Source organism: Neopelma chrysocephalum, unplaced genomic scaffold (assembly GCF_003984885.1).
Source record: "Neopelma chrysocephalum unplaced genomic scaffold, ASM398488v2 Primary Assembly neopelma1_143, whole genome shotgun sequence".
Lineage (NCBI taxonomy): Eukaryota > Metazoa > Chordata > Aves > Passeriformes > Pipridae > Neopelma > Neopelma chrysocephalum.
Window position 1 is genome coordinate 3,825,186 of NW_020897805.1, and position 26,490 is coordinate 3,851,675.

The following is a 26,490-nucleotide window of genomic DNA, read 5'->3' on the forward strand; positions in this document are numbered from 1 at the left end:
ATCCAAGCTCTTTAAGGTGTTTAACTTGCACGGGAAGGGGGTAGAGGGAGGGGGAAGAGGTTGATAACAGCTGGGATTTAAATTTAGTTTTGCTGAACTTTTGTTTTGAAAGGATTTCTATTATACACTGCTTCCTTTTCCATACAGAAGATGGATCATTGAGTAAACCTAAAAGGGAAAGAGGATATGGGAGGAAATGGGTGGGGACTTGGAATTAATCTTCTGAAGAAAAATGTTTGATCAGCGGGTAGGAGAGGATGAAATCCTCTGATGTTGACAGCAGGCAACTTTCTGACTAGTGTGTGATTGACAACTTTGATGCTCCAGTGGGGAGCGAGTGTCCAGCCGTGCTCAGGCATCCTCTGTCTGTGGGTGGTAGTGTTAATAATGTGGCAACTGGAAAGATTAATTGTGGACAAGCAGCAGGATTACGAGGAGGGCTTCACAGGTCTAAAAGGAACAGTGGTAGGAAGGCCTCTGATCTGTCAGCCCAAAAGGAAATTAGTTAGGGCAGGCTGGAGCAGGCTTAAAAAAGGGAGGAGGGGGGAGGGTAAGATGGAGAAATGGAAGAAGGGAAGCATTTAGGATATTAAAGCAAAATGAAGAGGATATTGAAAAAGGTCATAAGGGGTTGGGGCCAATGTTCTCAAAAGACCTTAATACACTACATCCTCTTACAGTACGTGCAGAGTTCAGCTTGTTTTGCAGAGAACTGCAAAGTGACTTTTGTAGTGGTTAGAACTGCCACTCAGGTAATACCTGTTACTTGTTTCCAAATGAGCATGAGAATAAACTCAGTTAAGGACTTTCAAAGATGTCTAAGTGCAAAATACATAGCAGAGAGTTTACTTAAGATGTTTCTTCAAGTTAGTAGCTGCTGTGTATTTTACTTCCTACCCTTTTTGGTAGAAGCAGGGATTTTGCCAATAAATTCTGTGTTACCATTAAAGAGGCCATTCATCATGCTTACTAATGTTATTAATCAAGATACACCACAGTACTCTTAAAATGAGATCATTTTGATAAATCATGTATGACATGAAAAGACTTTATTCCTTTTAAGTGCAATTTAGACTGTAATTTTTTTCCTCATTTATGATTCATGGGAGAAACATGGATAAAATTCCCTTGCACATTTACACCTTATCTTCAGTAATAATTCAAAACTGCTCTTAGATGAAAATTCAAGGGCTGATTCACCAAGGCTGAATGCCAGCTCATTATTTTCTGGCATTCAGTAGTCCAAAAATAATGTCCATACATTAGGTGCTTTTCACAATAGTTGAATTTGGCTGCACACCAGACATATCGATTACACTCAATTAAGCCTAAATGCATAAGAATTATCTGATGTTCATTTGCATTTTTGATCCAGTTGCACCCTGCTTTCAACCTTGCAATTTAACATTAAGTGAAAACCAAAAGGTAAAGTAAATTCAAGTGAGAAGTGGTAATCTCTCTTTTAAGAGAATAAGGGAATGCTTTGAATCCAAAATGCTTTGAATCTTCTTAAGCTCCACTACTTCTGTTAAGTAAGCAAAATTCTCTTGCCTTTTCTGTTGAAGGTTATTGGAATTGGAAGGCCAACCAAAATATAAGATCACTGTTCTCCTTTTCATCCTAATACTGCAATAATTTGGCCTACTGTATTAATAGCATTACATGTGCAAATAAGCTGCTAAGATATCCAGAATGAATATTTGCTAAGGTGAAAGTCCTTATCCAGTGATTATAGCTGAAACAATTGTGTTATTAATTAAATTTAAATATGTCTGAAATTTTTTTGTTTATTCCTGTGGTTAGAACTATAAAAAGGACATGTCTAGTAGAGAGATTTAATTTGGATAGCAGAGTCTGTTTCTCAAATCATGATTCAAAGAGGATTGGCTTATCTGAGTTACAGTTCCCATTTTACTTCCTTCAGCAGCTGAAATATTTGAAGGAACTTGTGTGGTTGCCAAAAATAGCAGGCCATTTGTATTTTTGAACCATTAGTCTCTACAAATTTGTTTTGACGCAGCAGATGTACAGTATGTCCTGATACTACACATGATGTTCCCTTACTAGTACCATCCAAGTATTGTGTTTTTTATTCCTTGAAAAGTGGAATTCAGGGATTAAACAAATTAATTTTTTTTTTGTCTAATTAGATTCCTACACTCTTGAGAGCCAGTTGACAGTGTGTGGCTGACAATTTCCTTCCAAATGTTTCAAAGGTTTATTTTTTTCCCCCTTCATTAAAGTGACTCTAATTTATGCTGGAGGTTTAGCAAAGACAACTGCAAACTGTGAAGCAGGGAAAGTGGGAAATCCCATTCCTTTAACAAAGGCAGCCTTTCCCAGTAAGGGTGCTGTGCCACCTCTTGGTTTTCCAGTACATAACAGTGTGTCGAGGTTGGTGACAAATTCTGGCCAGCCCATTTGAACTCTCTGGCTGAGATCACAGCTGGGGAGAGGGAGCCAGACCTGTTGTACCCTGCTCTTGTCAGGACCTGCTTTTGCATATCTATAGTCTCTATCCCTTCTTTCACACTTCACCCCTTTCTTTCCCTGGCTATGTGGTTCCTAAGTTCACAGAAAAGCAAATACATTGTAAATAAAGTTGCTCTTCACTAACCATTCCCTAGGATGGAACAGTTAAAGACTTGGTGTATTGTTGCTTCCTGTGATATTTTCTTCTGTCATCAGACTCTTAAAGACCTCATGGTGGTTAGTGCTCTGCAAGGTTGTGGAAAGAAACAGACCCTCTGAAGTAGTGTTTTGATACTGTCTGCAAGCATGTCATAAATTCAACCCAAAGTGAATGCAGTACAAAGGGACTGAATCGACACATTGCTGCCATATTGGTACACAGATATTTGGGCAAGTTTTCAAAATATAGATGAATTATTGAAGACTCTTGCTATTGTGTGTCTTTAAGAAGGTATGTGTGCCCAAGAGATCCAATTAGTCCTTAGCCTATGTAGATGTTTATGGAGCCATTTCTTAAAATTATAATTACGTAGTTATATTAAATCTGTTAAAATATGATTAATTTTAAGCATTGAGTGTATTTGAGGCAGAATAAGCTTATCAGGAGAATATTACCATTTGTTAGATAAAAAAAAATTTTTTTGGAAGCAAGTATTAGTTAATCCTTTAAGTTGGAAATATACCATAGATTGTCCTATTACTCATATACCTTTCTAAAAAATGTTTTTGTTAGTTTAAAAAGTGAATAATGCAGTAATTTCCTTTATTCTTAATTGTAGTTTTCCTGTGGATATATTAAAAATATTTTGAAATAAATAATACTTTCTTTCTAAATCCTAGTTTTGCATCTTATAATGGAATATGTACCATTGGGCTGATCCCTGCAATGTCACAATATTGTTTTCCATTTTTATTTGAATGTAAATCACCAAATGAGAAGCAATGAAATTTCAAATTACTAAGGTAATTTCTCTGTAGTATTACTAGATGACTTGGACAAGTGTTAAAACAGTGATAAATGAAAATAAACAACAGTATCACAGAACACAAGATTTCTCGGTAACCATGGGTCAGACCTAGAGAATGAGTATCCTTCTGTCCCAAGAAATTTGCCTCTTCATCAATTCCCTGAAAAAAATTAGTCTCACTCTGAAATGCTGGAGGTCTGAGATATTCCTGTACTAGATAAGAAGTATGTTGCAAAGGAGAAATCCCAAACGCTTAAAATCTTTCTAAGGTAACAGACACAAGAGAATCCTTAGTCTTTGTCTATAGCTTTGTAGTAAACAGTATTTTCTTAATATGTGGTTTTGCTACCTCATCTCATTCTGCACTCTACCATCTCTCTTTTGGATGATTTCTTGATCAAACTAAAATTTCTTTTCATTATGTCCTCTGAAAGTATTTTGGAATTAAATGTATTAAGCTAAGGCAATCTTCCTTTATATATATGTTTGTATTGAAAGAATGTTACTTATCACATTTTTCCATAATTGCTTTGCGTATTGATTGAACCCTCGTCAAGAACATGCCAACATGCTGCTGTTCCTCCTGTATCGTAAACTTTTTTATGTATAATAAATTAATGGCTACTACAGTTACTGATGTGTATAAATGCAGAAAGAACTTCTGCCATGCCTTAGAAATGAGGGTAGATATTAGCAGAGAAATGCTAGGATACAAGTAAAAGCTATGTGACACAAATAGAAGAATATCAATGATCAATGAGTATTAATGATATTCCATTATATGGAATGATATTAGCCAATATGGGCTAATATCAAGCCACATCTTGCTCATCAAGAGAAAGCAAAATTTCCTAAACAGTAATCCTTACTTTAATTAAAGTTACCTGAAGTTTAGTTTTTGGGGGTTCTGGTGGTATTTTTCATTTGGGTGGTTTTTTGTTTGTTTGTTTGTTTGTTTTTGTTGTTGTTGTTGGTTTTTGTTTGTTTATTTGTTTGTTTTGGTTGGTTGGTTGGTAATGGGTTGTTTTTTTTTTCCTACTGCAGCTTCTACAATGTCTGTAATTTTGATGAACATCCTTTGAAAATCTGGTATTCTTTTACAGTCCATTTAGTATCAAATAGATACTACACTTTGGACAAAACACACAGGTTAATGTGAAGAGAGGTAGCTCAGTTTAGCAAATGTTTGGTTATGTGCCGCTGTCCGAAGAGGGGATGGGACACGAGGAAGAGTGCAAGTAGAATGCCCCATTCACGTGTGCACCCTGTCTTTTGTCAGCTCGGGCGGGGAAAGGGCCAGAACATAGGGCGGAGCATGAGACAGACAAGCAGGGGAACAAACCAAGATAGGGACATGGACAAAAGGGGGAGGAGGGGAGGAAGCAGGGAGCAGGCAGCAGGCAAACTCATGGCAAGCCTGGGCATGACCACTGTGTAGTGTGAATACAATGAAACCACATAATAACAGTAAAGTCCATATGATAACTGTAAGGTCCATATAATAAAGTCCTGCCAATTGCTGTATGCTTTTCTTCATGCCTGGAACTGTTCCCATCCTGAATCTTGCTCCTTCACAGTTATGTGCATAACTTGGGGGCCGTGAGTAGTCTAACTTTATTTGCCTTGTAACTTTTAAGCCTTGTACTATGATATACTGCAAAACTTGGATGACTTTAGTGTTTGCAAAGATACAAGCTTCTTCTGTAATAATAATGTTAGAATTTCTTTATTGAGCTATTGGTGACCTGTTCCTATAAAACTGAAGCTACCACCCATTTTAAACAGCCTTCCTCAAAGCTCTTTGCATGTATAGTTACTTTCCACAGCAAGAAGAACTTCTGATGCATATGTCACCAATACTTGAAGACTAACTGTCACATGTCAGTGCTGTCACTGTCATAATATTCCTATGAATATTAAGAGTAATGCAATCTATACAAATCTCTTTGGAAAATAGCTTAGGGCCAAATGTCAGTACGTGGTAGGGAAAACAAATAGTTGTCTTTCTGCTGGTGCACAGGCTTACTCAGAAACGTGATTTGGAACTTGTGCCAGTGTTTGTGCAAAACAATCCTAACTGTGGATGGTATTCCATAGAATTAAAGTTGCTCTAACTGAACGCTTAGCTCAAAGGTAATGAAAACTGTTCTATATTTGACAGGGAATTATATACTGTACATAAAATAACAGTAAAACACCAGTAAACAAACCCTTCTGTTCTTACTTTTCCTGAAATTGGAAATAAAGCTAAATTGCCCTTCACTCCAATATCCTTTTTAGAAGCTCTCGAATTTTGCTCACTCAGTGGTATATTGCTGAAATGGCAAACTCTCTTCCAGTAATTTTAGGAAAAGCTATCATCAAGCTGTCAACAGTCTAAATTGAGATTAAAAATACCAAAGAGAAACCTTCCCTGTTATCAGAGTCCCAAATAAGTACACTTGAATAGGCAGATAACATCTAGAGTGTACAGTATGAGACCACTTATTCCTCCAGGTTTTTGAGTGATTTACAGGGATGAAGTCTTATGTTAAATAGTTAGTGACATTTTTGTTCTTGTCTTACCCAGAACCATTCAACCCAAAGAAAATACATAGTTGTGAACAGATGCCTGTTCTTGGAATTAGTTTCAAATACCCACTGCAGGGTATAAGGAGCTTCTATCTTTCCCTCTGACATGTTATGTGCCCTCAGCTCATATTGGTCATCAGAGAGATTTCCAATACTTCATAGTCCACAGTAGATTGAGCTTCATGTTTACAGTTTACCAAAATCAAAGTATTATTCACTCTAGCTGAAGGTGAGAGTTCTGTCTATAGCAATACGTCTCTGAAGAAGAGGTTCCCTGAACAGGGTTTATTGTCAGCAGAGGCAGGATTTTCTATATATTTATTCATATCTGATAAGTAGCATCCTTGCTGTTTAGGCAAACCAGTCTCTATTTAGACATTTGTTTCGATGCATGATGCATCTTCCTGTTGTGACCTGATTTTTGCTAGGGACAAAAATGGGATTATAACTATGATCTGACATAGAAATTGATGGCTGGTCTCCAAAAGCTTAATATACTGATCTACTCAGTCACTTAGCTCTTAACATTTTTATATACTATCAACTAGGAGTCCAATAGCTACAACAAAGAAGATTTCTTAGTTACAACATTTAAACTATTAGCATGATTAATTTTCATTGTTGCGGATTTCTGATTATCATTCTCGGGTTTGGTCTGGCAATTAAGATTTGAATCAGTATTTAAGCTTTTTCTTTCCCAAAATATTATAGCCCTGTTTTACAGCTTTATCAGATGTTGTAAATCTGTTTTTGAATTCTTCACAAATAATAAAAATATATAAATTTTGAAGATATGATTAATTACAAAGTAAGATTGAGGTGGATTCCTTTGATTGACTTCTGCAGCTTACAAGTCAATATCTCATTAGGGAACAAACTGAATGGAAAATAGTAATTATTCTCTCAAGACTCACTTTAGTAAATTATCATGAGATTCAAGAAATAGTTTAGCTTTTGTATTTTTCTCTTTATTTGCCTTATTTTTGCTATTAGAAATTGTCGTGTAACTTTTAGTGAACATTGTCCTTTGTGTCTTCTATTAAAACACATCATCTTTTTATGTGTGTTGAAATGGGTAGATTGTAAACACTCCAGAGCAAACTCTATATCTGAAACTGGACATATCACTACCATGATACCAATCTGTATAAGTTAAACTGAATTTTAAAAACTGACGATGATATATATTCACCAACACAATCCTTCATTTTCATATCTTCTCCCAGCAATGCAACACTGCTTCTCTATGACTGAAAACCAAGATGGTAGATGTGGCTTGTCTTGGCTTTATATTGTTCTTTCCTTCAACAGAAACATCCAACTAAAGGAAGATTACTTTACTGTAAACTATAGTTTTACAGTCTAATATTTTTAAAATTGGAATGAGAGAATCTTGAGACTTTAATTATGGAGAAAGATTTGTGTTTCTTCTCTTCTCCCTTAATATTTTGGTATTAAGGGTTCTGACCTAGTCTTCTTGGGTATTTAATTCTTTTATTAGACTCCTGGTGTGGGTTTTAAGTGTTTATTATTAACAATTCTATATACTCGTACATTTTTTTGCATAATAGGCACTATAATTTGTAATGAATCATGTCATTTAGTTCACAGGATGGTGGAAAAGGAAACTATTTTTGTTCTTTTTAGTTTGGAAAAGTATCTAAAGTGTCTAATCCCAGCTTTCTATTTTCTGTCTCCTTTCTTACATGTAGACTCATTCATACCTTCCTTTAGGTGTATACCAATCTGTTTCAGCAAGAGGAACATTTTTAGCATTGCCTAAAGATTTCCTGATGGTAATTTTTTAAAGTTGTTAGCTGTATGAAAATATTCTTTTAGCAATGATACTTCATTTATACTGTTGTGTAAACTCTCTTGAGTACAGCTACCTTGAGGGACTGCAAGCAGCCTTAACAAAAAACAAATTAATCCTCCAAGGCTGGTGACTGTGCACCTGTAACCCCATCACAGCACTCATCTTGCAGGTGCATCCGCTTTGTATAATCATTGACCTCCCCTCAGAATACTGATAATGTTTGTTTTATCACACAGGCCTCCTGTGATGCTCCTTCTACCTCTCCAGAGATGCACTATACACCTCTGCCTTCCGGATCCAGAGACCTCACCAATCACAGAGGTATGAACTAAACTTTTATTGGTATGAACTGCTGCAAGGTGATAAGCTTTACTGTAAGGCCTTCTCTGTATTAGTTACTGCTGCATTTCACTTTACAGAGAACACTGTGCCTTTCAAACACTAGATGAGAAAACCATACCTGTCAAGACTACAGATTTTAACTCATATTAAATAGGATTTAAAGGTAGTCTACTGGGAAAGCAAATAAATCTATGGATAATAACATTCAGTGATTTGTGTGTGTGTGTGAGAGAAAAACGTGAAGAGATTAGAGTGCTTAAACATTGCTAAGTAGATGATTACATGCAGCATTGGTAATTTTGAGAGAATTTGTAAACTTTCTAGTATTTGTAAAGTGAGAGCTTTTTGGCAGTTTAACAATTTAGGTCTATAATTTTGAAATGTTCACACATTTTCATTGCAATAAAAAGGGATTCTTCTCTGTTTTTCAACATTAAAGGTGGATCAGTGTTCAATTTCCTTTTTCATCAATCCTTAGATCTTAAAAAGCACCTTGGGCAAATTCTCAAATTCCTTCTGCATACCTATGGAACAAAAAGTTCAAGTTTTTTCACCTCTGTTCAAAAAAAAAAAAAGGAGAAATTTATAAAGCTTGGAGCACTTTTTTAGCTTTTAGCCTAAAACAGAGCAATGATCCTCTTATTTATTTCCTATGTTATACATTAATTCTACATTGATAATGTAAATTGTTTGTGTAGAAGCAGGTTTTGTATAGGATACCAGAGTCAAAGTCAGCCTTAGATTTATGAATTGATGGTAGCTTATTTTAGTGTGTGTTCAAATTCTACAGCACGACAGAAGATGGAGGCAGCTTTAGTAGATTATCATATTGCTTGAAACTTTCTGAGAGCATCAGGCAGGCAATGCACCTGAGCAAGGATCTGTGATTCAGGTGGGAAGGATGAGGAAAGCAACAGATTAGATTTTAACTCATCGCAGCCTATATAACTGTCATTGTACCAGAGCTGAAGATGAATATGAAGCTACATCCTGGCTTTGGCCTAAATTGATATGGCATCCTGGAAATCAGATGTCCTGGAAGTGCTGTAGTGTGTTGTGTTCGGACACTGACCTCACGTAGAAACTGATACTTTTTAAGGAGAAAGGACCAATCAAAATCTTGGATTTGAGCGCACAGCTGGACTTCAGGGATTAAAATAAAAACAGAACCCCCCCAAAAAACCTGCAACCTATTGCCTTCCTGCTCTCCCACCTCCCCCCCTTAAGTGCCTTTGAATTTCAGATAACCATGTTGGCTTTAAGATTGGATTTTTAGTATTGGATTAATAATAGCTATAGTCTACTAAGACAATAAACAGAATGACAGAATGTTGTACATCCCCGACATCTATAAAAATACATAAAAAGTACCATTAAATGCCAGGTATTCTCAGATCTTTTTATTTGGATGATAGTGAATTGGAAGTGTGGCTTCATGGCTGATTTTGTTATCTGACTTGGCAAAAGAAGTGCCAGTAGCATTAAGTATGAAAAGCTGTGTGCCTGCATTATTGATTGACTTCTCTTGCAATAAAGCAATTGTGTGGCTCTAGGAGGCATTGCAGACGTGTCCATGTGGGTGTTCATTCAGAACTGGAGCTTGCCATGTTCTAAGCACCACTGGCATCACTAACATTTGAGAATACCTGCTCTCTTGCAATGAAAGGGGAAAATTATATTCCCCAAATTATGAACTTTTAACCCATAGCTATCCATGTAATTCTTTATTACTTGTCTTTACTCTTCTCAGAGATATTATGCTCTGCATGCTAAATATGCTGAGAATTTCCTTGTGATTAAGCACAGTTATAAATAAAGTAAATGGAGAAGAGAGTGTCATCCAAAGAAGGGGTAAAATTAGCGCTAAAAAGACATTGTTAGCATGATCTGATAAGTTTATGTAAGTATATATGAATATATATATATTCACAAGGAAATAATTAAGGAAACTTTTCAGAATTCCAGGTGTTGGAACAACCAATTCAACAACCTGCTGGCAGGGTCCATTAACTCAATCAACTTCTTTTATACAAAGAAAAATCTCTAACTTCACAAGCCCATAAAAGATTAATTGGAGTCAATAGAAAAATCTCCAAGGAAAGAATGAAATACTTAAACAGGTTCTGAATATCTTCAAGTTTTTTCTTCACTGAGTGCTTGCAGTGTTGTAAAATAGGATTGAGTCAGCTGTTGATATGTAAACATTGGCAGTTTTCAATGCATACTGGAAAGAAGAATGCTGTAAGTTTGTGAGTGTTCTTATTTGTCCCTGGAGAAACTTCTTTATCAGAATCCTAAAGTCTGGCAAATGGTTTGGTACAGCTGTAAATTGATTTTTGGGCTGGGAGGGGGAACAGGAGCAAGCTGGATGTGTTTGATTGGTACAATTATATTACTTAGACATTTCTCTCTCTATTTGCTCTCCCTGCGAAAAATCATACCTAAAAGCATATAATTATGCATGAGTTACACCATGTATCTTATAGCTTTTGTGTTCATGCATACAGCATATAATTTCCAGTCAGGATCTGGTCTTTTTAGGTTGACTCCATGTTTTGTACCCTCAGTTTCAGGAATGGTAAAAATCTTACTCTCTCTTTCAAAGCCCACAGAAACAGCATAAGACAGTGCGACATAAGCGTGAAATGATACGGAATAATCACTGTAAATATTCTATTGAGTGTTGTGATTGAGTAGGAAAAGAGCAATAAATGTTGGATATGTATTTTGAAGCTTTAGAAGATTTCTCCCCACTTTGGGAAAGTTGTTTTCCCTTGTATTACTTTGTTGCTTAGACCCACTTCTCTAAGTTGAACTTTCACTCAGTCCCACTGTTCGTATTTTTCAGCAAAAAATGTATTGGCCTTCTATTTAGGTTTTGGGTATCTGACAACAATATGACTTGATTCTTTATGTGATCTAATTGCAGTCCCATTAGGCAAGCCTTCAAAAGTGGTAATTTTATAGCCGGCTGTATTTTTGTTTTGATTCCAAAACAATGATCTCAAACTCCTAAGGGTTTTTTCTTGATCTTTGTTAAACTAGTATTTTGTATTTCATTCTACATGGATTTAGACTCCAGTGATTTATTTGTAGAGTTCTCTTACCTACTTAAAACAAGTCAGTTTGAAGACAGCCTCCTGTCATACAAAGCACTTCATTTATTTCTAAATTCCATTGCTTGTATTGTGCTAATTTTCAGTTTTTCTGATGAAATAAAATAAATGGGCCACCCCTTTCTGTCTGCTTGCCCAGATCTACCTTTAAGGAAAAAAAAATCAAACAGAACAGTTACTTATTGTTGTTTTTTAAATAGAAATGGCCGTGCTCCCAATACACAAAAATAATGAAGTGTAGTGCCTTTTAGCAGAAACTTGGTCCAAAAATTTTGGGGTTTATGTAATTTTTTAGTGGTTTATATTTATGTCCCAGGTACATTTCTGTTTCTTATTGATAACTTATTAACTAGGTACATATCTCAAAATAGAGCTTTCAATTCTTAACATAGTTGGCATTGATGAAAAAGAAATTTAAAAATCATAATAATGTATTTTTAAAGATAATTTTTTTTAAGTGTGGAAAAAGGCTTCCCACCCTTCACACCACTCAAGTTGTATATTTGTTTTTCATAACAATGTCTTTGGTAAGGAAGTGCCTTTGTTATGTGTAAGCATTCAAACTCAAATTACCTTCTAAAAGAACAGTAGTTTCCAGCTGCTGGGGAAAATAGTAGTTCATCATTCTATCTCTTGAGAAGCAATATCACTAAATCATGACTATCATTTTTCCCATATAAAAACATGTGCTGGATGCCCTTTGTATAAACAGTTACTTTATAACATTGTCTGTTACCTGATTTACTTGAAAACATATTAATTTGCCAAAGTGATTTGGTTTCCAGTAACATTTTACAAATGACGACTCCTTTTCTTGTGCTCTTGTTTCTGGGAACAACCAGTGGTAAGTCTGCCCCATAGCTTACTGGTAAAAGGAAGAAGAAGCAGTTTCTATTAAATACTAAGCCTGTATTTATGTAAGTAGTTTTTAGAGCCTTAGCTTGGATTTAGGCCAAGGTTTAATAGTTCCAATCTATTCTGACTGGTAAGAACTTTCTGAACGAATCCACTGTCCTGTTTTGGTGTCTATACAGTTAATTATCCAAGTGTTCTGGTATATGCAGGCATTGCATTGTCTCGTTTTATGTTTTATGATGAGAGCCCAAATTAATATTTATTTTACCAATATGTTTGAAACAACTGACAGGTATGTTTTCTTATTTTGTAATCTGATTTGAAAAGTCATAAACTGAATTCAGTGTCAACGTCCAGAAAACCAGGGACAGAATATTTTAAAGCTTCCTAGTAATTCTCTGACAGTAATTTTTATAGAGCCTTTTTGAACAAAGGAAAAGAGAGGTTCCTCCTGCTCTCAGTTTCTCTTTTTGTCTACGTTTCTAAGCAAGTAAAAGTATGTAGGCATATAATCTGATAGAGAGACACTTGAATTTGATATGTTTCTTCTTTTCTGTGATCATTTTACTGTGCTATTGTACTCAGAGAGTGTTTGGCATAGTAAATTTTTGCTAATGCCTGAAATATCTATACAGAATTCATTCTGATTGATTGTTAAGGTGTACCACGCAGAAAACCAGCCAGTAGCTTTGTAGGAGTTGAGATACAAACTAGATCAAGACAGAAGTGGACTTTAGAATGCACGACAAGTGTTTAGCCATCCAGTTGTGCTGGAATTCACAATCCAATAGATGTCAAAGGACACCTACTACTTTCAACAGTTGATGTTGAAGGAAAAAGGTAGAATTTTTTGAGAGACGGAGAGAGTAGTGTAATTGCTGTGACATGTGAAAGTCCCAAGCTATCCTCTGAGGATTTATCTGTTGTGCCTCAATTTGCTCAGCTTGCTCACACTTTAAAAATAAATATTCTTAGGTTCATCTGGAACTAATAATGTATATAAATCATTCCAGAACTTGGTTTAGACTTTTAAGGTAGTACTTTAAACTATTTGAAGTAAAATTATAAAATTGACGTACACCTCTTAATAATAAATGGTAATACCCAAAGTTCTTATTTTTGAAGGCTTTCAACTTCATACACATGCACTGTGAAAAACATACTGCCTTTAAATCACAGACATAAAAAGAAAAGGAAATTGGTTTACATAAAAACTTACTTCCAGAAAGATAAGTATCCTGTTTATATTATCATTGCGGTCTTCTCTGTTGTTGTTATTGACACAGTTGTTAGGTACTCATTGCGTTTTCAAGCCAGAGGCTTATTTAGAGTTTGAAATTGATTGCTGGGAAAGTCACAAAGCAATTTATGTAGCAACTTATCATAATTAGTTAGTTTTCTTTGTGTAAACTGCACTTTCTGCTTATCAATTGATTTTTCTGTATATCTGCATAAAGCAGCTCATTTTATTCTGTACAAAAAGGGAATAATAATAATAAACCAACCCTGTGAGTAGTACTTTATCATTCAGTTAACAAAAGGTGTCTATATATGTATATAAGAAGTATTTGCTTTAATTCGTCTAATAACTAAGAATAGGATGAATAAGAGAACTGCAAGCAGATGCAGTGTATGAAAGCTCTGTATCAGACAGAGATGCTGTGAATAGTGAGATATGTTCTTTGTTGTTTTATATGAGGTGTCCTTTGAAAATATCATCTTTGCTAAGCTGCAAGATGTTATGTGTCATAGACTGCAGACCTCTTAGGCCAGGATCTTCTCACCATGAGATGAATAACCTTAAAACAAACAAACAAAAAAAGTTCCCAGTAGCATGGAACAGACCAGATCATATTTTCCAGGGGCAGGAACTCTCAAAAATAAGCTGTGACATTTCCTATTAATGCCAGGAAATGTGTCCCAACATTGAGTTGTGCTGTGGTCATGACTTAACCTCTAGGAGAGTGGGTGGAAATCCTCTTCTTCTGGAACTATGGGAGAACACTAAAATATTGAGTCTGTTCCGGGAAAAAAAACCCAAACAAAACACCCCCCCCCCCCCCAAAAAAAACCCAACAAACAACAAAACAAAACTGAAAACTGACCAAACAAAACAAAAAAACAAACAAAAAAACCCACCCTCCAAAACAGCCATTTGGCTTTTCTCTTGAAATGAGAAATTGGGTTCCATTTCCTTGTTTTTTTAGTTTGGGAAATGGACATTAGAGAATACTTGGTTAAGAAAGATTTTGTTTTCCTGTATCAGTTAGTTCCCTTTACTTAAAGTGATGTGAAGGAAAAAAAAATATCTGTTAGAGGTGAATTAGGGTTTTGTAGTCTGGAAGTGTGAGAAGGTAATGTCAGAAGTTTCAAGAATTCTGATACAAGATGTTTCTGGTGCATCTGAGAGAAAGGCAGACCAGGCCTTTCTTATTCCCATGCTGAGTGGCTCCTACTTATGCCCACAGACTCATCAAAGCTTACACTGGGAGATGAGATGAACAATACTGACTCATGGCTATTGCTTCAGTGCTCCAGCTAATGGTGTAGCTCTGACTGCAATTTTTTCCCTTTCAAGCTGCACTCTAGTTTACTGCCTCCTCGGTATTTCTGACTGGTTTGCTTTTTGGGGAGAAGAATAGGTAGAAGGAATGTTGAAGGAATGTAGGTGGGAAGAAATGCTAGAAGGCACACTTCCTTAGAGAGGCATACTCCAGTGAAATGCTTCTATCTGATAACAGAAGCCCTATAACAGAATCTGATAACAAAATATTGATATTTGCCCCAAGTCTGCAAATGTGTCAGAAATCTCTCCTGATTGTGTGGATTGACACACAATAAAAAGTGTTGCCTTTAACAGGAACTGAGACGTCCAGTACACACTCTTAGGCATGTGGTGGGATTGTTGTGGTGTCCTGGGCAGGGCCAGTAGTTGGACTTGATGATTCTGATGTGTCCCTTCCAACGCAGCATGTTCTATGATTCTGTGTAATCCGTTCAGCTCTCAGCTGTGAAGTGGTTTATTGCTGGGCAGTAATGAAAGAACAATTTAAGGAGAGTCTCATGTAGTACCTTTCCTGAGCCCTAATTTATTTGTTTACTGGAATAGAACCACCACCAATAACTGTGCTCTTTTGTGAACCAATTTACCTCACTTGCTCAGTAGAGATAAACTCTGCCAGCATCTGCATGTTTCTCTCCAAAGCACAGACTTACCCAAATGTGGAATAAATTGTAGTTGGATTTGACTGTGACCTTGACTAATATGGTTCAAGAAATAAATTTTCTGGGTCATTGGATTCATATTCTTGTCACTTACAGGGTCAACAATTTCTTGCCTGTGTATACGAGGAATGTTGGATTTGAATAAGGATACTGTAGATTACTAAAACTTCAGCATAAAAATGTATTATCTTTTTGTATATTTACAGTGATGAGAGCAACTAGTCATGTGAAACTACGCTGGGGTGAATGAGGTGGGGATGATATATAAAGTGACTTGCAGTTTTGTGTAAAGTCTTTCTTGGTGGCCAGAAAGTTGATTAGGTTTTAAATGACAACATATTTTCATTTGTGAGGCTTCTCTGTGTTCTGTGGTTTGAAAGCAAACCCAAGGGGTGTGTTCAAGCTGACCAGAAGTAAGTTCTAGGAGGATCACTTCCTGGTGTGCTATGTCTCTGTGGGAATAAAATACTTGTGTTTCTGTGCAAGAAGATTTTAAAAGAAAAAGAGAGAGTAATTAACTGCTTAATCAAATTTAGATTAAAATATTATTCAATATCTAGGATGTTGGGCACAAAATTCCCATTCTGCATCTAATGGGAATTAGGTGTCTAAGACTCAGGGAGCCTTTCCAAATTATTAGCTTTTTTTTTTTTCAAATATTATAGTGATTTTCATTTTTCTACAGTGCACGTTCTCCAGTCTGACTGTTGAAGACCTGACTGTTTTCCACTCTGAAGTTTTTCATTGTAACTTTCCGTGTTTGCCAAAGCTAACCTAGCAGTCTAGGCCCAAGTCACCCATAGAAGTGTCATATCAGAGGGAATATGATTAATGAGGAAAAAAACTGTAACTTCATATTTTTGGGCAGACTAGAGTGTCTGATATTTCTCAACATAGCTCATTTTGTCATGCTGGCAATAAGAAATCGTAAGAATGCTTAAGCTCCAAAGCAGCATGACTATAAAGTGGCAGAAAAACATAGAACACACTGGCTTCTATAAGTGGAAACTTGTGATCCAAAACCATAAACCTATCTCAAATCTTTAGATATGCGGGAGAACTAATGATGAAATGTATCTACAACTGGCAATCAAAAAAAGTCTAGTAAATTTGCCACTTGGCTTTATAATCTTTTACATTAAAGAAGTCCAGTCATGAACCACACACAGTATTACAGCTCTTTCAGAGAAACTGGGTTCAAAGCAGACCAGTGCTGTGCAAATACAGTGTCCTGAGAGATCCCCATGTTTAGTTCGCACTCCAGTCTAGCCTATTTTTGCAGGAGTCCTCCAATTTTATCATTCAGGCATTTTTATGGCCTCATTGGAACAAATAAACAAACATCTGGAATCATGTGGTATATTTAATTAAAAAATTTTTGGTTGGCCAGAAATAGTAAAATCATGAAAAATTGCCTGTCTCCAAGCTTAGAAAGGCCAAATGATGAAGCTGTTGGCTACAGACAGTTTTACAATGTATTGAAATTCATAGATATGCACACCTGCTGCAAGTCCCCCCCTTTATTTTGATTCATAACCATTAATGAGTGTTTAGTGCACAGATTGTAGCCCTTGTTTAAATGGGAATTTACTGTTTTTAATAACATATAGACACGTGTTGCTATATTCCATACAGCCTTTACTGTTCTGTAATACATAGACACGATAAAGCTTTATATTGTTGGTTAAAAAAACAGAAAGGAAAAAAGTCTTTGCGGTGCATGTTCTATTTGAATATTCTTTTATATGGGCATGTTTTAATTCCAGAGGCAGTAAATATCTGCCCCATGCTAAGGTTCTGTGTAGCAAATGTTGGAAATGTGAAAGATGGTGTTTTCTCATTAAAATTAGAAGCTGTAATGAAAATGCATATTTTCATTGTTACATTTAATGTATTTTTTGAGGAAAATTTCAAGAGATTCTTGCTTTTGCAGACAAAACTGCTTGCTGTCATCTGAGATGTTACTGTACGGTCACAAAATATTCTACAGACCAGGATTATTATTTATGAAAACTAATTTGTCTAATGGGCTGCTACCATTTCAGATGCACAAATGCCTTTGAACATATGGGACATAGAATCTTATTTTTGAGTTTGTACATCTCAGTTTCTAGGTAGCTGAACCCTCTATAGAGAGAAAGAAAATGGCGTAGTACTGCATCCAAATATTGTTCACTATTCATCATATTTATCATGATTAAAATAATTAGGCCATTCCATTTTGGGCTGCATTTCTCTGAGGATTTAGACTATTTAGCAGGATAGGATGCTTACGTGACTTTGGGCACTGTGCTACAGTCAATGTTACTGAACTGAATGAAGAGGACATGGGTGTCATCAGAATAAGTGCTAATTCCCACATAGTCAACCATGTAGAATCCTTCTTTAAAACTGGGGGTGGGGGGAGGTAGGGGAAGGGGTAAAATTTCCTTCACAGTCAGAAGGGCAGCCATCTGCATAATAGCAGTGAAAGTATTTTATCCCCTTGTGTGTTGCTTCTCTATAATGTGCACATCTTGCTGTAACATCTACATTTCTTTCAAGCTATAAGCAGCCATAAAGATGCAATGTATTTTGCATTTCATTGTTCAGAGTGTGTGCTGTACTAGAAGTGAGTGAAGGTTCTTTTCTTTAATTTTGACTCCAGGAAAGAAAGGGGTAACTTTGTAGGATTTCATTGCATGATCTTATGCAAGAAGGGAAAGCTGTCAACATTTTATTGGATATGAATATCTTTATTCATGATCTAATGATATGTTTGCTGATCAAAGTTCCTTTCAGAGCTCTGAAAGCAAATGATAAGTAGGTTGACAACTTCCCTTTTTTTCCTGTTTTGTGATACTTTTGTGGTCTGTTAGTAACCTTATTGTTAGAAAAGTAAATGATAGGAAGCACCATGACATCCTTCATTAGCTTTGTATGCCCTTAAGCAGAGAGATCACGCCTGGGGAGAAGAAAGGGAGGAGACAGAGAGGTAAACAATAAGTATAAACAAGTGCAATTGTTTTGTGTCCCTTACCAAACAGAGGATGGCTGATCCCTTTTTTGTTGATCTTCATTGTGCCTTTTACAGTTTGAGATATTTTGAAAGTTGTTTCTATTTACACAGAATGAATTTCTTTTACTGTGTGATTGACAACCCTGATATGTTTTGTAAGACCCTTTTAAGAAAGCTTGTCTTTGACTCTAAAGTGCCTAGTAAACCCAGGCAACCACCTGAAAGACCCCCCACCTGTGGCTGCATAAAACTGAAATACAGAATGGAAAATAACCTATTGAGTATGCACTTTCCCACCCACTGAGAGCAAAATGCAATCCAGTGCAATTTTAGTACTTGCGTGCCACTGGGGAAAATAGAGTCCTAAAATCACATAGTGAAGCATTGGAAAAATTCAGTGACTTTGTACTAAACGTTATGTTATAAAAGCTAAGGAACTGTAAGCTTTGCTTCTCAAGAGAGACAGATTTGTATTGCAGTTCTGTTAGAATGCCTACCAATTGTAATGATGATATTTAGCACACTAGGCTGAAAAAATATAAGGCAAGTGAATATGAATTCTTTCGCTGGAATGCTATACAGAGGGGTTGCAAGCAAACTTGTGATGTCTACTTAAAGACCAAAGAAGACTGCAATCTCTGAATTTGTTTTCTTTTACTTTTGCTCAGTGCCGGGCCACGTACAGAGATTGGGAAAGAGCACTTGGCCCAGGTTAGCTCTTTCAAAACCATACATGGCTTCTCATAATTAATAGAGAACTAAATTCATGTCATGCCTTGCCTAAGTGGAGTTAGAATATGTGCGTAGCAAAATTACAAGGCTGCCATGCCAACATGCTGGATTTCCCCACACTAATTTAGCTTCCTCTGTACCAGCTACTGCAGTAGAGGCAACTGTAGTAGCTTTAGCATTGTATTTAATCAGATGTGCTTAGAAAAATGGTATCTATCCTCTCTCTACCTTTTCCTCATAGGAATGAGGCTGGTATTTTTGCTGAACTGTGAGTGGGAACAGTCTCAACAGTAAATTTTGTTTCTGTGAATAAAAGGAGTGGGTTCAACAGAAATAATCCCCGAGGGAAGAGCTGGAATCAACTAAAAGGTTGACAAAAAACAACCCCACCAAATCAACCAAATGCACCCTACCACTCCTCCCAAATCCACCTAATTAATTAACTTGGCAGATTGTTTCCTTCTTAAAGGCAGTAAATGATGGATTTCATGAGGGGAGAAAAGAGAGTAACTTTTAAAATAAATACATTAAATATAAGCTATTAGATCATTCAGAAGCAATTTGGTGCTGTCAAATGCCAACTATTACTGATGTAAAGTAAATGATATGTCAAGAAAAACTACCAGGTGAAATTACAGTAAGGTAAAAAGGAAATATGTAGACATCCACTGAGCTGATAATTGGGGATGTAAAGTTTGCCTCTGCCTTGTAATCTGATGCTAGATAACAATGGCAGCAGAAATGTGGAGGGTAGCTAAAAGAGTCCCTTTCCTGTTAATCATTGCAGTGCTTTCTTTTCACTATTGTTCCACTCTGTCAATATAAAAAGTAATTCTTTTACCAAGGTGAGTTTAATAATAAAGTGAAAGAGAAGCTGTCAGCTAAATTATTTTATTTGTGTAGAAAAATCTGTTTGTTATAAAGGAGCATAATGGCTTTATTCAGAAGAGAATGAGACGAATTAGAACATCATGAGAACATTATGAGAAGAATTAGAACATCAGGAGATGCTACAAAGCAGAGGATGTTTGAAATATTATTAATGCCTGTAAATTCTCTTATCCTGCCAACTCATACATGCTTTTTTTTTCTCCTCTCAGCATGTTTAGGGGAGATAGCCCCTCAGATGAAATTTCTGGATGAAATGAACTGGTTAAAAAATATTGCAAGATTTGTAGATGGGATTCATTTAGGAGACACAGGAACCATAATTCAGGAATTCAGGCAGAAGTTGTTCCCACAAGAAGCTAAAATATGGATAGCAGTTTAGTAAATAAATAAAGAAAAAACTGCAAAGAGCAGGTATGTTTTGCAGAGTACAAAGAAAGTTTGAGAGAGTTCTAGTAGTGACTTGGCCACTGAGAATAGCTGCCAACTTGCTGAGGCTGATATGGTAGCGGGGAATGCACCGAGTGGGAGATCTGTGTAAGAAAAGGAATTTTTCTTTCACTAGTGCTTGTAACCTTAAATCATCCATCCTGCATGGAGACAGTATTTCCCTGACAGGTTAAAATTTAGGATCTAAAATCATACTTTGTAAATGTACCACCTAAAGGACTGACCATGTTTTACCAGGGAGTCGAGTCTTACTCTGTTGTTCTGGTTTTCACTACCACAGGCAGGAAAGGTCAAGCATTAATGCTGCTACTGTGAAGTTCTGGAGGTTGTTCAGGATTTGTATGTGAAAGCCCAAATGCAGAACCATTCTGCAGTTTCTAAGTTAGCTAAAAAATTGTACATTATTTCAATCTCACTTAGAGAGTTTGGGAAGGCAAATGGCATCCAATTCCTAAAATAGGTCTTACCAGTAAGAAGCCCACCTTTAAAATCTATGTAGCTATTTTAGCTTATATAATATGACTTATTTAAAATTCAAACAGAATTATTCTGGTAACACTGAATCTTAACGGGACCTGCTTCAGAAAGCACTTTTAAATAAATGAAGGTGCAACCGCAAGTTCTGATCTGTGAAGTTCAAACTAACTTTACCTTTCATGGGAAGTATTTTATAAGTATGGTGATGGAGCAAAGAGTGAAATGAAAAGCAAAAACCAAAATATGGATGGTTGAGCTAACATTTATACTCTTTTAAGTAAAAGAACTAGCACGTTCATTACCTCAAGTTTTTACTTTTCTTATTGATTTTTCTTCAGAGGTTTGGAAGATTTTTCTAAACTTCTAAATGAAACTATTTAATATCAGTTTGTAAGTATTTTGAACTGCCCTAATTTATGTATTTTCAGATAAATCTAATTTTTTTCCCAAATGCTATTATATTATTTCCTAATAAAAAAGACATCTGACTTTTATTTCTTGTCTATTCCCAGATTTCATGAGCTTAATAGAAAAGATTTTTCAATCAGTCTAGGGAATGGTTTCTCTGATCTGTAGGTTAGACATACTGTATTGGAAGCAAATATGTTAGTACAAGAGGGGAATCTCTAGGTAATTTCTCCCCCTGGCTGTAGTTAAACCTGCACAGATTATGGGGAGGAAATCCATACACATGCTAGACATGTCTATGCTTTAAAACAACTACCTGCAGGTGTTTTAGCCATGCACATGTGGGTGGATATATGATGAGGCTTTTCAGATTTTCAGCCAAGTCTTCACTTGTAGGGTAATGAAATGTTGAGGGCGAGGGGAAACAAGATACATATACATGTAGAGGTTATGATGTCATATGTGGTGAGTTATTGCTGTGTTGATACTTCTCATAAATTCATTCCAAATCAATTGCTGAGCAGTATTTGTGTACAATATATTTAAAATCTTTGAGAGGTTGTGTGTATGCATACATGTAATATGCTCTCTGTATTAGCCAGCCATTGTCTGGTGAGCTGAGAGAAACCCCTTCAGTCCTACAGAGCTTCCCTTCCTGCTCACTAAGCTACAGCTATATTCCTTATTACTAAGCTCAGGCATCTTGGAAGCAACTTCAGGTCAGTATGGAAGCATATAAAATTCCCTCTTCTATAGGCAAAACACATAAAAACTGGGCAGAGATTTTTTTGAGCACCACAGGTAGACAATATGTCAGTTTTGTACCACATTGTAAAGTGTAACCCCAAGAAGTTTAAAAGTTTGTTGACAGTACATTAGGAGAGTAACTCAGAAAGAGAATTGCTTCTTCATAAGTATGAACTTTTCCTGTAGTGCCAAGTTATAAATACTACAATGCCTTCATCCAAATATTGATTTTTGTGTATTTTGTTCTTGTTTGCCAAACTGTACGTGGCAACTAACTAAATGGAAGCTTATGGGTAAATTCTATCCAAGACATCTGCAAACTTTCTGCTACTCTTTTAAAGTAGTTTAAATGTTTTGATTGATTATCACCAGTAGTACTATTCTGGTGGTTCCTGATTTGAAAATAGACTTTGAGATGCTTAAGAACAGCTTGATGAGATTTAACCTCTCTAATGAGAGCTTGATAGATAACATGTTTAAATTAAAAGGGGAAGGGGGGCAATGTGAAATAGATCATGTTGTAATTTCAGTAATCAAATGCACAGAAATATGTCATTGAAAAGATACTTAAGAATCTTAAATCTTAGGATGGCTGTCAGATTTCTTTTAGTCTATGAACAATGACAATCATAATTTGACAATGAAATACGGTCAGAGCTTCTGTCTCCTTGACAATCACTCCAATATTTAGACAAAAAGTGCACTCTCCCAGATTTCATTAGTCAGCTCACGCTTTTACCTTTTCCCTCATGTAACTCTAATACCCTGTGAGAAGCCTAGACAAGCAGAATTGAGTGTTATCTCTTACAAACATGAAAGAAATTACATCCGAGTATGTAAAGCCAGAGGAACTGTAAGGACAATCACGCAGGTTGCTTGTATAACCCAGGAAATAATAGGGTTGCATTTGATGAGTTTGGGTGTGCTTTTGAGCAATTACAGAACATTCTCTAACTGACTTAAAGCCTCCTCCCACGTTTTCTATGCTTGTTAGATAGATGAATGAAGTTTTATAAGCTAATTTTTTCATATGTTGTTGCCTTGATGCTTAATACATAACAAACAAACAACCAGGAGTGCTGGCAAAGGCTTGAAGGGCTGCTTTGGATAGCAAGCCAGAGGGAGTGAAGATATTCTGATTAACAAAGCAATTTGCATTTATGAAGTATCTTTTATATAGAGTGTCTCTGGGCACTTACAATGCAATAATCTTTGGAACTTGGCTAAGCAAGTGAATAAGCTTGAAAGAATGGGAATTTTGAAAGCAGGGAAAGAAGAGAGCTTGATCTAATGTCATAAGGCAGGGATCTTTAGAGCCTTGGGGCACAATTAACAAAGGGTCTGGCACCTGCCGTCTCCAGTATATTTGTATTTGTTTAGAGAAAGATTTAGTAATTCTGCTCATGGGATGTGTTTCCTTTTCTTGACTTCAACCCACGGTGGATCAGAATTTATCTGAATGTTTGTGGAAATAACATGTCATATGCATCCTCTACTCAGGTGACCGTAATAGGCAAGAGTTAGTTATTGAAGCTCATGGTAGAATTGCCTATTTTTGTTGTTTTGTTGTGTCCCTTCTCCCCACCTTTTTTCCCCTCTGTTTAACGTCAGAAAGATGATTCTAAGAGGGGGGAAAAAAAAACAAAGGAATTTATGCTGCTTTTACAGCAGCATTATTGTAGACCTTACCAAGTTTATCCTTATTTATATATTTTTATCGTGCTACTGATGTAAATGGCATGTTTACTGAAAAGCCAATGTTTCTTACTGAAACACAGGAAAAATTTTAATGAAATATATGCTGCTTTGGAGAAAAGTTGAGGATACTCCTATTTCCCTTACTGTCCTTGAGGATGTTATGCTTTCTCCTTGTGAATGTATAAACAAGAACATTTTTCCTCTTACACCTCTATTGTCACCTTGAGAATGCTGAAGTTTTTTATGGGCCCATTGTCAAGCATATGTATAGCAAGAAGTTATTCATGGCCCAATGCATTTACTTGATTAAATGGACAAGATATGCAGTGAATAAAAGAAAATAATGTTTTCCTTACTTTTATATTTGAGAAGGTAAGGCAGAAAGCAGTGTACAGTGGTTAAGGCAAAATGTCCATGGAACTGTATGGTTTTAGGTATCCTAGTTCTTGGACCACAGATTTAATAACTAGAATACCCTACCTAATGAAAATAGTCATGTCAGAGGCCTACATGCTTCCTAGGTAATTTTAATGATGTGTCCTTTATCACTGCTATGTACAAAGTGCTTGTTTTCATGATATCAAGCATTAGTTCTGTTGCCTGGATCATTCTGACTTGCCCATGTCACTTATCTTCTATTTTTGCAATCTGTCAACGTATTTGTGTATCTCTTAAGACTTCCCATAAGAAGATTTCCCATAGTTAAGCATGGCCAGAAGTACTGTATAGTCATTAAAGCCTGTATAGTTCAATACAAAGGTGTTAATCCTAATGAATAAATCTCGTGAAGGATAAAATAAAAAAAGAAACAGGTTAGAGGAGATCTAGACAGACAGGTAAGGATTAACAGTGCTGGGCATCTGACGTCATCATCTTCCTGAGCATATCAAGGAGCCTTCAATGCCAGCAAACTACAAAGTAGTCTATAGAGATTTGTTTGTTCTAAATCATAAAGATCTTTGTAGGAGAATCTCATCTGTAGTGGATTGTTGGGTTGTTTTGTTTTTTAGTGATGTACAATTTGCATTTTAATAAATTATTTTCATTTGTGTATGTTATATAGTGTAATTAAAAATACTTCTGTTTTACTAAAGGGTCCTTTTTTTTTGAAACAGCCTTTCTTTTTAGCAATTAAAAAACGCAGTTTTAGGAAAGGAGCAATACTTTATCATCAAACCCACTCTTTTCTAAAGGTGTTATAAAGATAGTAGCAGCAGCCCAGCTCAGCTTTAATGGGTAGATGAGTAGTAAACCAAGAGCTTTTTCATCAAAGCACAAGTTTTTTCCTGTCCAGTTAGCCCAAAAATCACAAACTAGTTTTCTGAGTTGTCCACAAAAATAATTAAGTGTTATGACATCACTTCTGATGCTGTGTCATTTCTTTCCTGAAGCTGATGCTATTAAGGCTATAAACTATTATAGCATAACAGCTGTTTATCAAAATATTCATGAAAATTTTCTGTGACAGGAGAAATGGGCATGCTTGTAATACTGTTTCCATGGAAAAAGATGCATGGGCTTAGATTTAGTCAAAATTATGGCATACTGTTTAAACTTGACAGAACTAGTTCAGCACATAATCCATAATAAAATAGGAGTGGTGGTATTTAAACACTAATTCAGTGCATATCAGTTTGTATTCAAAAACTCCAACATATTGCAAAACAGGTTTCTTAGTAAATGCTACCAAAGCCTATGGCATGTATCCCAGTCCTGGGATATGAATCTTTATCTGTTCTCCAAGCTGTGGTTCCATGGTTTGCTCTCTCTGCCCAGTGTAACAGCTAGTGGATGTTACATGCATTTTTGATTGATGAGGTATTGAGGAGGATTTGGAAATCTGAAAAACCATATTATTATAAAGATTACAGAACAGTGGGAAATGGAGCCAGGAATGTACCTATAATTTAGGGTAAAGAGTAATAATGAGTGCCCATAAAAATAAATAACCATGATGTTAAATAGACTGCAGATCATTTGCACCTTGAGGCATTTCTCAGATTTTGTGCCAGTGAAGAAATGTGGTAATAAGCCCTTGTGTTTTTAGCCAAAAAAGTTTCTTATGTACAAATTTTACTTAAGTAATTTGAATAATGCCAGAAATATTAAGGAGCATGTAGAGGACAAGAGGAGGAAGATGAAGGCAGAACCATAAAAAGTCTGCACTATTTGGAAGAAGTACCTTACGTTTAAATTGTCCTTGATCACATTTTTTTTTTCTATTCCTTCTGACTCTTTCATAGGTGATAATGCCATTCTGAAATCTTTTCTGAAATTGTAATTATTTCAGTTCTGTTCATTTTTGATCACTGTAGTCATACAAAATGAAATTATGTGATTGCTGGCCAATCCTTATTATGAGCATGAAAGTTCTCTCTTAGTTTGTCCTCCTCAGTCAAAAATAAAAATACTTTGTCTTTCTTCATTTAGAGACATGTTATTGCCTGTAGGTTCTAGGACTGCAGAGTGGAGGTTGTGTTTTCCTATACCTGAAGGTGTAAGATAAATTTTCATGGTTGAGAAATTAAAAGCTTCCTACTTGTTGCTTCTGCTTTATCACAGAATAATTTTTCAGATGAAAGTTACCACGTTGCTGATTTTTAAATAACGTTCATCCATGTAAATATTTATTCATAGCCCAAGTTGTAATCAGATTTGTTTATATTTGTGATAATCAACACTGGAACAGCATTTTGCCGCTTCCTTTCTTTTCCTTCTCGAAGTCAC

General features: G+C 36.0%; 1 protein-coding gene across 1 annotated transcript in view; it reads left to right on the forward strand.

Moving 5' to 3' along the window:
* LRMDA (leucine rich melanocyte differentiation associated) overlaps window positions 1-26,490 on the forward strand; it is a 658,526-nt gene that overhangs the window by 541,259 nt on the left and 90,777 nt on the right. Inside the window, exon 6 of the mRNA XM_027700020.1 lies at window positions 8,064-8,148. Coding sequence (XP_027555821.1) covers window positions 8,064-8,148 — 85 coding nt within the window. The remainder of the gene's footprint in view (window positions 1-8,063; window positions 8,149-26,490) is intronic.